Source organism: Leucoraja erinacea, chromosome 34 (assembly GCF_028641065.1).
Source record: "Leucoraja erinacea ecotype New England chromosome 34, Leri_hhj_1, whole genome shotgun sequence".
NCBI classification, from domain to species: Eukaryota; Metazoa; Chordata; class Chondrichthyes; order Rajiformes; family Rajidae; genus Leucoraja; species Leucoraja erinaceus.
The window spans coordinates 8,413,434-8,428,780 of record NC_073410.1 but is presented as its reverse complement, the minus strand read 5'-3'; the positions used below and the strand labels follow the sequence as shown (position 1 = coordinate 8,428,780).

Genomic DNA, 15,347 nt, shown 5'->3' with positions numbered 1-15,347 from the left:
AAGGGTGAAGTTAATTTTACACAGGGTGTATATAATATCTATTCAGTAACAACTGTATCTTCTGTAAGCGTGCAAGACAAAGGTACTGCAGTGTAGTGACAATAATCCTGTGGTTGACATTAAAATGGCTCCATCAGTTCCTTTTACCACTTGATAAGGTTGACGGGCCCTGAACTCACCTTCATTAAGCAAATATTAGCACTCGGTGTATGGGGGTGCCAACTTTTTGTGCTTTCCCTGAAGAAAGACTTGAACCCACAACCTCCTGACTCAGGCTATGCTATCTATTAAGCTAAAATTAATATCTGTTGTGGCAGTATTAATGCCTCCAGGAAAAAGCCCAACCTTTTTTGTCCATGGCTACTGATGGTGCAGGATTGGCAGTACTGTTACGGCTGGTGATGCATAAAAAATACTTGCCTGTGGATCTTCTGGGGTGGGGGAGAGGGGAGAAACCAAAGCTACAGTTAAACTTTCTCCTACAATTAATGCAAACTGAATGGATCAAGACGCCAAAATTGCATCCAGTGCCTGAGAGAGTGGTAATTTTACTTTCGAGGCCATGGAGAAGATATGCCAGAAAACTGATGTTAAAACCATGGATTGCGACCAAAACAATTTATTACTTGGATATCCTTTCGTTCTACTTTAAACTGTCTGAAAATGAATGGGTTGTGAAAAAGAGAACAACACTTTCAGCCAGTCTTTGATTTAAACGAATCACACATGACCACGTTAATTAATGCAAAGTCATCAAGTCTTCCATTCTTCACCATTTATTCATGGAATAACTATTCTAAAGAGATTCACTAGTTTGCTGCAATTCTCAAGCAACGGCAAATGATGCAGGAATGAACATTACTTTTGCAGCTGGATAGACAATAGTTCAAATTAGACACAAGGTATCTTGTGAATTTGCTGTACTATCATTGGGAATTGAAGGCTGAACTGAGAGAATGGGAAAATCTTAAGGGGCTTTCACTTTCTGTTGGGTTACCTCAAAAGATCAAAGATTGTGCTACAATTCTTTTAGATATATCAAATTGCATCTGAAAACTTTAAGCGGATCATGGGTATCAAACACGTTCTACAGATTGTACAAAAGCTTGTGTGCGTTTCTGGGGTTGTTTTGTAACAGTAAATATTTGAAGGACATGTGAAAGCACCAAGTATATTGCAGGTATAAAACAAGGACATTTGTAATTTTAAATAATCCAGGTTCTCTAGAATTACGAGAAAAACAATTTTTCACATTAGCACTGTAAATCTAGGCTGCATTTACTGGATAACTGAAGAGATTTTTGAAAAATGTTGAGCTTCCTAATTGTTGGTTACAAAGTAAAAGATAAACTGCTTCATACCACCCCCACCGCATTTTGAGTACAGTGAAGTTGACTAATGTTGTTTTGTCCTTGAGTAGTGGAAGGGGGTGCATAAACAGACTCCAGATTGTCAATGCAGCCTCCCTGCAAATATGTTATGCACAGCTGGGTAAGACGGTGGAGGCACGAAGAAGCAATATGTTGATGTTGTTCCATCTGAAATGGCCGAATATCTTATGCTAAATTAAAATTAATATAATTAAAACTACACTACGGTTACAAATTATTCAAATATTATTAGTGCCACATCACAGTTGTGCAGAAAGTTAGGAAAATAATGGAAGGTATTACTCCAATAACCATTGCAGTAGTTAAAATAAATAAGATGGAGGATGTTTCATCCTCCAAACTGAGATTTCAATGTTTAAGGTAAGCTAATAGTTGAAGTTTGTGAAGGAGCTTTAATTGTAAACTTTTACTGCTACATTGTCCAGCAAATGTAATTATTTTGCTTTATAGCCAGTTAATATCAGGTTGGTTTTTGGGACCAAGCTTTTGTGTTCCTTGTCTAACATCCCATAAATTATTTAATTAATGATCTAAGATACAACAATGGTCTGCCATTGAAAAAACATTGCTACACTATTGGTTAGTTTAAGCACTGACATCATTCTCAGAAGCAAGATGGGAATAGACTTGTGCAGAGCACAAATACCAACAATTGGTCATCTTTGTGCTGTAATTCAATGCAAGCTTCATAGTGGAAGCTCTCTTAATGCAGATCATTCCGGAGTGAGGGGGGGGAGGGAGTCTCCTCCTAAAATTAATAATAAACTCTTTTGTCTTTTGGGGTTGATTTCCATGTCATTGGACAGGACCAGCTCTCGAGCTTCAGGTCGGTCTCCAAACCAATCAAGGTAGGATGTTCAAATGCTTCTACAATGATGGTCATCCACTTTTAACATTTTCCTTTAACTTGAAGATTGTTGTTAAAGGGTGAGTTGCCATATTTGGTGCCTTGAAAGACACCACCATTGGTATCCAACAATTCCTTTTCCCTGATCCACCAAATAAATTTGAATGAATGTAACCATTAACATTATCTTCAGATAAAAGTGCCTAACAATGAACATTACCCTGTTATAAAATCTTAATTTTGTTGTAGTTTTTTAGTAGACAGGGAAAACAAAGCTATGCTAGTAATCCAGGAAGAATTATGAGCAGTACGTCAATTCAAATGCCTCTGAGCAGTTTTAGAGTGGAATCTGTTAACTACACTGTTGTAAATTAACCATTTTGGCATGGAAATCAGCAGCATTATTCATAATACACTTCTGTTGCTAACAAGTGTGCATTGCAGTAGTTAATGAAAACCTCAATCTAATGGAACAAGAAGAGCAACCCTCCCTACTACAAAACCTTCTGGCATCTCTACATAGTAATGGAGCTGAACCTCTATTCTGGATTGGGCACACCTGGAAACAAAACTGTCATCCAGATTTGATTATTTCAGGTTCAGGATGGATTACTTAATGGCCTAGAATCTGGTTATGTACAAGGGCTGTTATGTAAGAAAAGTTCACATGACGTCTAGGACCAAATACATGACTAGGATATTTCCCTTTGGTCTCTTCATCTCAATTCGAACTTCGAAGTCAACTACTGGAATAAAAAACCCGTCACTACCAACATTCTTCAAATCTTGCATTGTTCAGACTGAAGATTTATTGGTAACAACTTTATGAATCTCATAACCAAACAGAACTCTTGTTAACAATTGTGAAGTATGAAGACAAGCACTCAGACTGCTAATTCGGAATTGATAATTTTGCTGAATTTATTGGTTATTTCTTTTGTCGTCACTGGACTGAAGAAAGCAGCAATGGCACAACATTTTTCTCTCAATTTTTAAAAATCTGGATCAGTTACGTAGGAGGCTTGTATGTGGGAATTGCAAGGGATAAGAGACCCTCGGAGCAGCCAACAGCATCGAAAGTTCAATGGAGGCATGGTATTAGAAATGTATGGAAGAGAATAAACATGCAGTTGATCTACATGCAGTAAATTATTTAAACATGGAAGAGTATCCACCAACAAATTACTTTATAGGCAGCACAATGCTAGAGCTGCTGTGTCACAATACCAGAGACCTGGGTTCGATCCTGACCTTGGCTGCTGTCTGGAGTTTACACATTCTCTCTCTGACTGCATGGGTTTCCTCCCACATCCCAAAGATATGCAGGTTTGTAGGTTAATTGAACTCTGTAAAATGACCTTCGAAGAGTGGATGGATGAGATAACAAAACTAGTAAGCTGGTGATCGATGGTCACCCTAAGTCAGGCCAAAGGGCCTGTTACAATACTATATCTTTAAGCTATGTTTAAATTTGTATCGGCGAGAAGAAGAAAAATCAATTTAAGGAATAAGAAATGTAGTCTTGTATTTAGTGCAGGACACCCTCAACATTCTGTCTCATAACAATGTCTAAAATGTGTATGTTGCATTGAAACTAACTTAATCACTAATAACTAGACGAGCAGCTGCGAAGCATTACAAGATTTTGCCTTTTGGACCTCTTGCACAATTAACCTTATGTGAGAAAGCAATATTAGAGAAGTAATGGTTAATCCTTTTTTTGCTTCCAGAAACTGTTTCCCAAAGCACATTGCAGCGCAGCTCATCCTCAAGGCCATCTCCAATTATTTTGATAATGCAACATCATCATCATTGAAGAACATCTTTTTTGTCTTATTCGACAGTGAAAGTATCGGCATCTATGTGCAGGAAATGGCAAAGCTTGACATAAAGTAAACTTTTTTTTTAAATGACAAATTTTAAACGGCATTTTGTTCAGCAATGTAGAAAAGTGTGCGTGTGAATGTGTGTTCAAAAATGGAATGAGAAGGTGCAAAGTATGCGTTCTGTTATCACAAACATGACCAGATGTCTGAAGTGTAAACTTTTGATTACATTTTTATAGCACTCCTCCCAAATAGGGAAAATGTTTTGAAATCTACTTGTGGAAAATCAGAAAACAACCTTGATACTGTGCATCTTTTACATGTTTTTTTTTTTGTGATTTTACTAAAATATGGAAAGTTTAGATTTTTAAGAAAATTGTGACATTTAACAGTCTAGTGGAAAATATATCATGCTGGAAAAATGACTTCATGTAATTGTGGTTTTAATTATTCCTTTTTATTAAGCTAGTGTATTGGTTTCACATTCCAGTGTGTAAAGGAACAACAGAAAATTGAAACAGCAATATGGCTGCATATGTTTCCTCCAATACCATTTGCTGTAGTTTCATAGTGTGACAGCTTTTTAAAAAAAATAAATAAACTATAAAAAAAATCAGGATGTTCTGATATTAATAAGATAGATAGCCTGCTCGGAAGGCAAGTAATTCTAAAGAAACGCACAGTTTTGTTGATTGCCGTTCTTTTACCCCCCCCCCCCCCCCCCCCCAGTCTGGGTCAGTAAAACACTGATTCGAATACTGTGGTCCAAACCCTTTATTCACCGCTGGACCGATTTCGGGGCCCATTCAAGCCTACAGCAGGCTCGCGCAAACAGAACAGAAAAAAAGACGACACGTCCCAACGAACCGATCTCCTATTTATACAGCTATACAGTGGTGGGAAAGTACAGAGGGGGGCGACCATGTTATTAGTTTTTATTGCCAAGTCAACAGTGGCTGGTAGGCAAGTTTATTAAAATGGCACAATTCTGGGGTGAATTCACCCGTTTCAATAATTAGCATCTCCCGACTGATCTATATACATCTCCGCAAACCTCCCCAAAGGTTTTTCTGCCTCACCTTTCTGGGGTCTAGTATCCAAAACTTTGGAGATATCAATGGGTTTTTGCAGTGGTACTAAGGGTAGCTAGAGTTGCATCCTCCCGTGCTGTGCTCTGGGCAAGCAGGTTAGCTGGCGCATCATGAGTTGGGCATCCCAGGTTAGCTAGAAATCTTGCATGTTCTACAGGGGTTAGGACTTGTTGCACAAGGACAAACAAATCTCTGTAATTGGCATTATAGTCTTGCATAGTGGTTCGGAGGAAGTCTACAAATGAGGTGGGTAACTTTATATCAGGCATCTGGCTCAGTATGGCCATCATCTCGTTCAGCTTCCAAGGGAAATAAACACCTATTTGTGTGTTACCAGCACCGACTGCATTTGCTGGGTTTGAAAGTGTGGTTAGGCATTTCTCTAACCGGGATTTAACTGATCCTTACTCAACTACCGTCTGTCTCAGGCTCAGCTTCAGATTCCCGGGGGGTTAGTCATTCTCAGAATCCTCGTTCTTGGTTTTGTTGCAAAGTCGATAACTGTCACGGGACTGGTTCTGTACCCTCTGTCTACGCTTTGCCCTTCTTGGTTTAGGGGGTTCCTGAACTCGTGGTATGGGTAGACATCTTCTAGTTTTACTCCTGGTATGGAACGCAACTGGGGCATCTACTAATGTTGGGGTTAGAGTTAGTGCTATTGTAAGGGTGGTACTGCGGGATCAATATTTACATATGGTGGGTGTTGTAGAGGTAGATGGGTACTGACACGGGTTCTACTTTCCCAATTCTCTAAATCTTTGTTGTCTCCCTCTTCTAAGCCATAGCCAACCATTATGCAATCCTTTTTCCACATCTACTAACCCATCCCAGGTCCTTCCGGACTCCTGTTTCTGGCATTTACTATAATCACATTCGCTTAGTACGTCTGCAGGTTTGGTCATTCCTCCCTCCGTGAGCTCTACTCTCAACTTCAGAGCAATTTCTTGCCAACTAGCCAACTGTTCTTCTTTCTGTTCTTGATAATCCTGGCTCCAAAGACCAACAAGTTCCTTGGCAGTAATATCTCTGCTATCTTTCCAAATTATCTCCAGGGTTTCAAGACCCTCCCCGAGGCCACAATTTACTCCCTAATTTCTGATTCAAAGCTCCGATTGAACTGTTTGAACTGTTTTGCTTCATCAGGATACTTAGCACACCGTATTTGCAAAGGACTCATGTGATCAGTTGTAGTATTTAGATAATTACCCATTTTTGGCCAAAGATCTACACACAAGATCGATCGACACGCAACAAGCACATCCACACACAATTATCTCCATGCAACAACAGGGCCCACACACACAATTCACACAGCGTATTAAAGCGATATTGCCATCTTAATGCAGCAAGCAATTATAATACAATAGGAAATATCACAAACTTAAGCAAAAGCATACGCAACTATAATACAAGAGTAAATCACACAAACTTAAGCAAAAGCATTTAATATGAACACTTTAAATTTAGCGGAATTTAGAGCAGAATACTTTGGAACACACTGTCGTGGAATGTCGCAGATGCATCTCCCTAATGTTGCCACGTTCTCCCTCGGGACTAATTTTTACAGCAACAGTATGCCAATTTACCCTACTACTGACTCAGTACCGACCTATAAATTACTGACCTTCAGTACTTACCCAACTCAGTACTGGCATCTCTGCGCCAACCTTTAAAGTAAATAGCCAATATTACCTCAGCACTGGCCCTCCATACTTACCCCACTTAATACTGAGCCCTCTCAGTATTGTCTTTCAAGGTACCCTGCCAATCGTACCCCAATACTTCAGTAACCAATCCAGTGGTTCTGAACAGGGACTTGAACCCTGGATCTTCAGCAGCCGCTGACCATATACCAATCCTACTACCAGTATTCGCCAGACTGACCTTCATCTCGTCGGAATTTCACTCACAAGTCAGCGAATGACCAAGTCGTCGTCAGATTAGCAGAATGAGGAAAACCAATGGAGTAAAAACTACTTACATTGGGGGTCCAATTCCTCCCTCCGCGATCCGAGACGATTCAGCTCCTCGATCGCAAACTGGTGATGGTAATCCGTTGAGAGTCCGGACGAGCTCCCAAATGTTGATTCCGGTTCTTTCCCCCACCCCCACCCCCCCCCAATCTGGGTCTCTAAAACACTGATTTGAGTACTGTAGTCCAAACCCTTTATTCACTATGGGGACGATTTTGGATCCACTCACTTGAGCCTGCAGCAGCCTCGCGCAAACGGAACAGAAAGAAAGATGACACGCCCCAACAAACCGATCTCCTATCTATACATATATACAATGGCGGGAAAGTACAGAGAGAGGCAACCCCTTAGCCCAATCACAGATACCAGCGGGAAAATACAGTGGGAGGCAATCCCTTTGCCCAATCACAGATACATAACAGTTGTCAGTACAATGAAACAAAGCCGAAACTTCTTCAGGGGTCCAGACTTGGTGGCAGGTGGGTCGTATGATATCCAGGAATTGGCTCTCCACCTTGTGATGTCACCACCAGTGAAGCCAAGTCTCAACATTCCTATTCCCAAAGCACCCCAATCCCTGCATATTCACAGGCTCTTTAAAGTATGTTATATATAGTGGAAGGAGCGTCATTGTTTAATAAGACCATGAGAATAATGTGCTTAAGTGGCTACAGTGAGTTTCCAGTTTTACCCAAGTGGGCTTCAATGAATGGTTTCCCCTCACAGCTCCAATGATTCGGCTTTTCTATCTACCTCGGATGCTGTTCTATTGTAAACAGTTGGATTCCCAACATCCCCTATACATGTGCTTATCGTTTTTTTAATCTCAAGTGTAAGTAAGTGGTAAAAAGAAACAAGGACGAGTTACTGGGCATATTAGAACAAGTTGTAAGATCACAAGGGAACCTAAATGGGAATGCTCTTCTGGAAGTTGGCATGAACAGTGGGCTAAACAGCTGCCTTGTGTCAGTGGAACCCTGGCTGTGCGTGACCAACTTTTAATTTCCTCTTATAATTAAAGGGCAGAGTAAAGCACATGTTCTTTCTCTTTGTTCATAGTAGTTGTACACATGGACGATGACAAGTTTTAAATAAATAAATTAGATTAATCACCTTGTCATGCACATTTGTAAAGATATATTTCAAATACTGCAGATTTTGGAAGTATTCAACGAGTTAGGCAGCAGACGTAGATAAGAACAGATCATAAGTCTGAAACTAAGCATTTTTCCTACTGCAGATGTTCAAGTAGGGAAAATTATGCCAGGTTGCTGAAGGAATTAAGTAACCATAACATTTCATTAGGCTAGATGTTTAGACAAAATGTCACGTGTGCCTACCATAATGGAAAATTTAGAAATATTCTGAAATGCCGGTGCATTGTTCAAGTAATTTATTAACTTGAATTCCTTGGATCCTAATTATTGTATTTACAGCAAGTTGACAAAATCAGCATTAAATGTTCCCAGAGATTTATCACTGGATAGACGCCACTAGTCTGTTTCTATTGTCTTTTAGCTGGAACGTGCCATTGTGACCTTCCAGGCCCAGACAATTTGTTTCAGAATAAGATTTTGCATAAATGTGATGTATAATTTAATTTGCTTTTTTAATATAAATTCGATAAAGAAAGCTACTTGCTGTAACTACTCACAGATCACCTGGTTAAATCAATAAACCACAGCTAGATTTCTTTACATTTTGATATTTATTACTATAAAAAGTACATCTTAATTTTCTTTAAACCATTCTTTCTATATACATTACATATGTCTACTATCCCTCCCCCATTCTCACCCAGAGAATGTAGGACAGATCATTTAAGATTTTACATTAACCACAGAAAGTTTTGTTGCCATTTTGCACATGATTGTAAATTCAAATCATTGTGAAATGTCCACAATCTAGAACAAAGTAACGGAAAGTCTTTAAATATAGATTCTGTTGGTCTCAAATTACACAAGTTTTGGCCTTCATGCCTATATGTTTTTGGGTCATTTACAGCTAATTCAGGCTATATGGGAAGCAAAAAGGACAGGAATGTAAAGCAAGCTCAACATATCCGCCAGCATTATTTTTTATGTTACAATTTCACATCTCTAAATATAATGGTAAAAGTGAAAATCTTAACCACTGCAAATTAATTTATACTTATATACTTAATGGGTTTCCATTAAGTATATACTTAACTAGGTTTCCATTTAATATGCAGTATAGATACATCCTAGAAACTGCAGAAAATAGAAGATATAAACCAAAACAATTGAAAGAAAATTATTAATTGGGGTGAAAATCTAAAGTTGACAAAGTTACATTTGACAACAAAAACAAGCCAAGTCCTGGGAAAGGAAATAAGCTACTGCGAAATTGAACTTAACATGAGTTTTCAAAGGGGGGAATACTTTGACTATCACATTTGGGTTAGGTAAAACATCCATCCTGCTGCATGATATTTTTAAAAATCATATATTTTATTACTGTAACAGAATTGTTTATCTCTTGTTCTTTTGTATTATGCAACCTGAGTATCAGGGTCCTGTTGTAGCCCTTTACATTGTCACTTATCTTCTGAAAATTACTTTAAACAGATCAGTTAAATAAAGGGCTACTATACAAATGACTTTAAATGTTAGTTTACAGCCCAAAAACACATTTTCATGTTCATTATAATGTGACAAACAGCAATTTAGAAACATTGATAACTTGAGCAGATAATGAATAAAACATTGCAATGCACCACCGATGGCTTTTGCCTTCGGTCATACTCTACATTGAATGTTTGACAGGATTTGGCACTCAATATGGCTAATGTTCCAAAAATAAATAATGCTATCCGTGGAGTAATACATTCTTTGCAGTGATGGATGCATGATTTCTTTACACAAATTGAACATTAGAGTCAGTGACTGGTTTGAAAAGATGAGAAATTATAATAAAAAAACAAAGCTGGACAAAAGGAAGTATATTGTCATAATACAAAACAGACTGTAGTTGCAGATTATTATAGGAATTTATTATTATCAAGGAATTTTTTCCACTAGACACTATGATTGAAGATGGGTAATGAGATAGCTTCGTTACTCATCAACGCGCTCTCCACGAGACATTCAATGCCGTCGAAAGATAAATCTTCAAAACACAGTCTCCTAATTAATAGTTTATTTATTGTCGTAGTAAAAACAGATATTCATCCAAACTTCTTGTTTAAATACATTTTGATCCGACGTAGTCAAACTCCATGGATTGTCAAACTCGGTCAAAAGCTGTGACCTCCCCCATGCTTCTTCCAGACTAAAACTAAAAACTACTAGCGCATCTGCGCAAGAATCCCAGCCACAAACATGCCTCCAACTACGTAATAAATCCCACCCACATAAGTTTTGACAGCATGAAACTTCTTCCTCCATGTCCGATCAATTCATGAATATGTCGTAACAATAATGTTGATATGTGAAAGTCCTTCGAGTGAATAATAGGATTTTTAGCAATAACGTTCACTCTGATGTTTTGTTTAATTTCCGGATCATTAGCAGAGATTTCAAATCAAGTTTTGGCCATTCTCTGTCTGACTTACAGAGAAACTCTGGTCCATTGATCCATCTCTTATTGCTTAAGAAGCGGTCTGCTCTCAGTCCTCCAGAAGCTTCATCCGCAGGATTTACTTTTGTGTTAACATATTTCCATTGTGAAACATTAGTAGCTCCCAATACAAAATAAATTTGGTTTGCTACAAATGTCAAGAAACGTTTGCTCTCATTGTTGAAGTATTTAAGCACCGTGGCACTATCGGTCCAGAAGATAGATTCTTCCAGTTGAAGCAGATTTTCTTTTTGCAGCAATATGTCAACTTTAACAGCTAAGACTGCGGCAGTTAGTTCCATTCTGGTAATTGTCATTTATTTCAATGGTGCCACTCTGGCCTTTCCCGTTAAGAATGCAACATGTACTTTGTTATCATTGTCCAGTCTTAACTATGAAACAGTACTGTAGCCACTTTCACTGGCAACTGAGAAATTATGCAGCTGTGCACCTCTGATCTTACCAAAGCTTGTAGGCTTCATGCACTGGTCCACTTTGAATTCTGAGATCTTGTTGAGATCTGCTAACCATTCTGTCCTTCAGTGAGAGGCAGTTTGTGTTATACGCTCATCCCATCCAAGTGTCGAGTGTTTTATTGTCATATGACGGGACAATTAAATTCTTACTTGCTGCAGCACAACAGAATATGTGAATATGTAAACTTTGTATATAACGAGAAAAAAAAGAAAAAGTTCAATAAATAACAAATATAGTGCAAATAACAAATAATATGGTCTTTTGCAGTTCGGAGCTCATTGCTTATTTGTTGTGTTTAATAGTCTGATGGCTGCAGGGAAGCAGCTGTTCCTGAACCTGGACATTACAGTCTTCAAGCTCCTGTACCTTCTTCCTGATGGCAGTTGTGAGATAAGTGTGTGGCCAGGATGGTGTGGGTCCTTGATGATTTTGGCTGCCTTTTTGAGGCAGCGACTACGATAGATCCCTTCGACAGTGGGGAGGTCAAAGCCGGCGATGGACTGGGCAGTGGGCACAACTTTTTGTAGTCTTTCGCTCCTGGATGTTCAAGTTGCTGAACCAGGCCACAATGCAACCAGTCAGAGTGCTCTCTACCGTGCACCTGTAGAAGTTTAGGAGAATTCTCTTCGACATGCTGAATCTCTGTAATCTTCTCAGGAAGTAGTGTCGCTGATGTGCCTTTACAATTGCATCGGTGTGCTGGGTCCAGGAAAGATCTGATATATGCACACCCTGGAATTTGAAGTGATTTTAATTGATCGATCTATTACTAAGAGTTCTGATGATCCGAACGACCTGGAAGCACTTACACCAAATCATATTCGTTTCCAATCCAACACTACCACCTGGACTCTTTGTGAAAGAAGATTTGTATATAAGAAGCATATAGTGATGTTACAAAACCTACCTTCAGCGGCGCTGCAGTTCTGCCACTGGCTGTGCGCTACTTTGGCGCCTGAGGGGGGCGGGATTAAAATGCAGGTTTGTATCGCTTGCCGGAGAGAGATTTCCTCGGGCTGCTAGTTGATGAAAAATCGATGGGACTTCGTTTCTCGTTTTTTTTTGTAAAAAAATTGCTGAACAATTTAATTGTTGGATTAAAGTAAAAAGCGACTTTGAACGCCCTCAACGCCTACAACGTAATATCAGGACAAAACAAAAGGTGTCGTGTATTTCACATAAAATCTTGCTTCTTGGGGTGGCTTTAATCTAATTTTATGACGCAAAAATGTTATTTGGGCCCCATACGAACTGGCAGCGTCTTTCCTGCCGATATGGGGTTAAAATTCATGGCAACGTTCCAATCGATCGTATTCCAGAAACACCCACTCGCAAGATGATTTAAATCCTCTTTTTTTTTGGACAATCATGTCATAAGAGCATCTAAATAGTCTATATTTTGTATTATTATCTATCCAGTCAATATTTTTACACTAAATATCCACAACCGTTTTAGCCACATGCATTGTGTAAAAAATAATAATTTTGATTATATTGAGAGTGAATGTTTCTAGATTAATTTATGAGAATTAACATTAAATTCCTTCCATCTGGCATATAAATTCATGACTAAGATTTAAAAATTATGTTATATTGTGAATTCTTGTGTGCATGGGATTAGTTTGTTATTTGGATACTTAGACTATTAAACAAAATATATCCTTTTCTTAAGAAATGGATAGATGTTTAGATCTAGTAATTGATTAGATGAATTTAATTAATTTGATGAAACTGATGAATATGAATTTTTTGTTGGGTATTGACGATTTGTTTTAGCGTTTAACTTTATCATTTCTACCTTTTTTCTAAAACTGCAAATAATAACTTGTTTCTGTTAATGCTGTTCAGCGTTTTTTTTCCTTTACATTTTAAACAGATGTCTCCAAAGAAGAAACTGATTTAGACAGCATTCGCAGAGATTATCTGAATTTGGACTCCTCCAAATGTGATGATCTACAGGACATTCTTAATGGGATAGTAGTGGGCAGAAAGGCATGTCATGCGTGGTTTGAAGAGCAAAGACGTAGTTTACAATGCCAACATTGAAAAGTTGAGGGAAAAACAAGGTGTACAGAGGAAGGGGGTGGGGTAGAGAGGGAAGGGGGGGGGTGGGGGAGAGAGGGATGGGGGTGGGAGGAGGAGAGGGAGGGGAGGGGAGGAGGAGAGGAGATAGAGGGAGGGGGAGAGGGGGGAGAGAGAGGTGTGGATGGGGTAGGGGAGGGAGGGGTAAGAGTGTGGAGGGAGGGAGAGAGGGGAAATAGTGGGGAGGGAGAGTGGAAGGGGGAGGGGTAGGGACAGTCCATCTGTTCCCCATTCCGTATCACCCCCAATCCTCTTTCTCTATTCCCACACACGTGATGCCGAGCTTCGACACAGGCTGTGGGGGTGGGGGGGGGGGGGAGGAGCTGGGGCTGGTGCAAAGGCATATGTAAATGTATCCATTCCGATTGGACACCTGTGAGCATTGGGCATTGTGACATCACACGATGGAACGTTCACCAAAATTCTATGGGTGGGAAGCCAGTTTTCTTTTGAAATTTGGGGGGGGGGAGGATTTTATTTAACCTCAATCTCCCCTCTCCCCACCCCGTCTTCCTCTCCCCCCACCTGTGAGGTTGGGGGGTGGTTAGTGTGAATGTGATGCCGCAGCCCCCCCCCCCCCCCCCCCCCCGCGCAAACGTGCGTTGGTCTAGTAATACAATAATATTAAAGTTCTGGTCTTGAGAATATCACATTTTTGAATTTTCAAGGCAGTCTGGGTGTTTATTACTATTTCCGTCACAACGGTCAATTTTATAATTAGCTACAATTAGGTAACTATGCTTTAATTTCAGGTCATCCAAGTAAGATGTTTTATATTTGTTTCAGAATGCTTCAATCTATAATAACTGAACATTTCATTCAGTTCTCTTAATTTTTAAGAAAGTTATGAGCTTTTGACTGTCTTTAAGCTTTTGTGTTAAGTCATAATAATAGGGAACAAGATGCTAATTTCCGAGTATGAAAATGGACATCACTTTTTCTAATACTGAAGATATGAAAGTGAATTAGGTGTCAAATTAAACTTCTTTTGATGCTATATCTGATGGGGTAAATTGCAGACTTGATTTTTAAAATCTCAAAATGTTGTAACATTGCTACAATATATGGCAGATCTTTTTTGGAAGAGATGGACAGAAGAATATTTGCCTCTGATCCAAAAGCGACAACAATGATCGAGGGTTAGAAGAAATTTTGGTCCAGGTGATATTGTTTTGGTGGTTGATTCTACTGCATCACGAGGTTCTTGGTTGATGGGAAGGATACTGAAGATCATGCCTGACATTAAGGGTTTGGTGCACACAGTACGATTTAAGACTACGAATAATGTTTTAATAAGACCAATAACCAATGCTTGCTTCTAGAAGGCGAAGGTGAAGATGAAAGAATTGCTAAAGAAATCTGAATGCTAATATATAATGCATGTTATTTTTTGTTTTTTGATATATATTAAGCTTTTATAGCTCCTTTTTTTAATGTCTATTAGTAATTGCCTCGATATATACTCAGAACAATTAGGGGCCGGTATGTAGTAGCCATTTAGCTTAACTCAGTATGTTATAACTATAACCCAGTTACCTTCAAATAACTGCCTGTAATTATGTGGGTGGGATTTATACGTCTCAGGCGTGTTTGCGGCAGGGATTCTCATGCAGATTCCCTAGTAGTTGGCCTCGTTTGAAGAAGCATGGGGGGGGAGGTCACAGCTTTCGATAATGCATGAGTTTGTCCATGAGTAAGATCAAAATGTACTTATACAAGAAGTTTGGATGATTATCTTACTGTTTTTACTACTACAATAAATAAACTATTAATCAATAGACTATGTTTGGAAGATTTATCTTTCGACGGCATGTCTCGTGGAGAGCTTGTGAGTGTTTCGATTATCTTCTGATCCCGTCTTCAATCATAGTGACTAAAGGAAAGATTCCTTAAAACAATATAGAAATCTGTCACTACAGGTGGGACACTGTAGAGTATGACATTAATGAACGTATAGAGTGAGTATGTCTGATGAGTGTGCAGTTTTTGCATTGAATATAATTTTATTCTGAAGTTAATTATTTGAAAAAAATTATCTCTGGTGGGATAAGGCAGTGGTGAAGTCTCTTATTTAGACACCT

The 15,347-nt window shown here is 38.9% G+C and overlaps 1 protein-coding gene and 1 long non-coding RNA gene across 4 annotated transcripts in view; one reads left to right on the top strand and one right to left on the bottom strand.

Moving 5' to 3' along the window:
- Window positions 1-4,202, top strand: part of LOC129712970 (core histone macro-H2A.2-like) — a 33,836-nt gene extending 29,634 nt beyond the window's left edge. For 2 of the 3 annotated variants that reach the window (XM_055661785.1, XM_055661784.1), the window contains exons 9-10: window positions 2,198-2,239; window positions 3,969-4,202. In XM_055661785.1, the coding sequence (XP_055517760.1) occupies window positions 2,198-2,239; window positions 3,969-4,134 (208 nt within the window). In that variant the 3' untranslated portion in view covers window positions 4,135-4,202. The remainder of the gene's footprint in view (window positions 1-2,197; window positions 2,240-3,968) is intronic. The other variant, XM_055661786.1, reaches the window with a different exon arrangement.
- Window positions 1-15,347, bottom strand: part of LOC129712972 (uncharacterized) — a 30,283-nt gene that overhangs the window by 13,553 nt on the left and 1,383 nt on the right. The window lies entirely within an intron of this gene.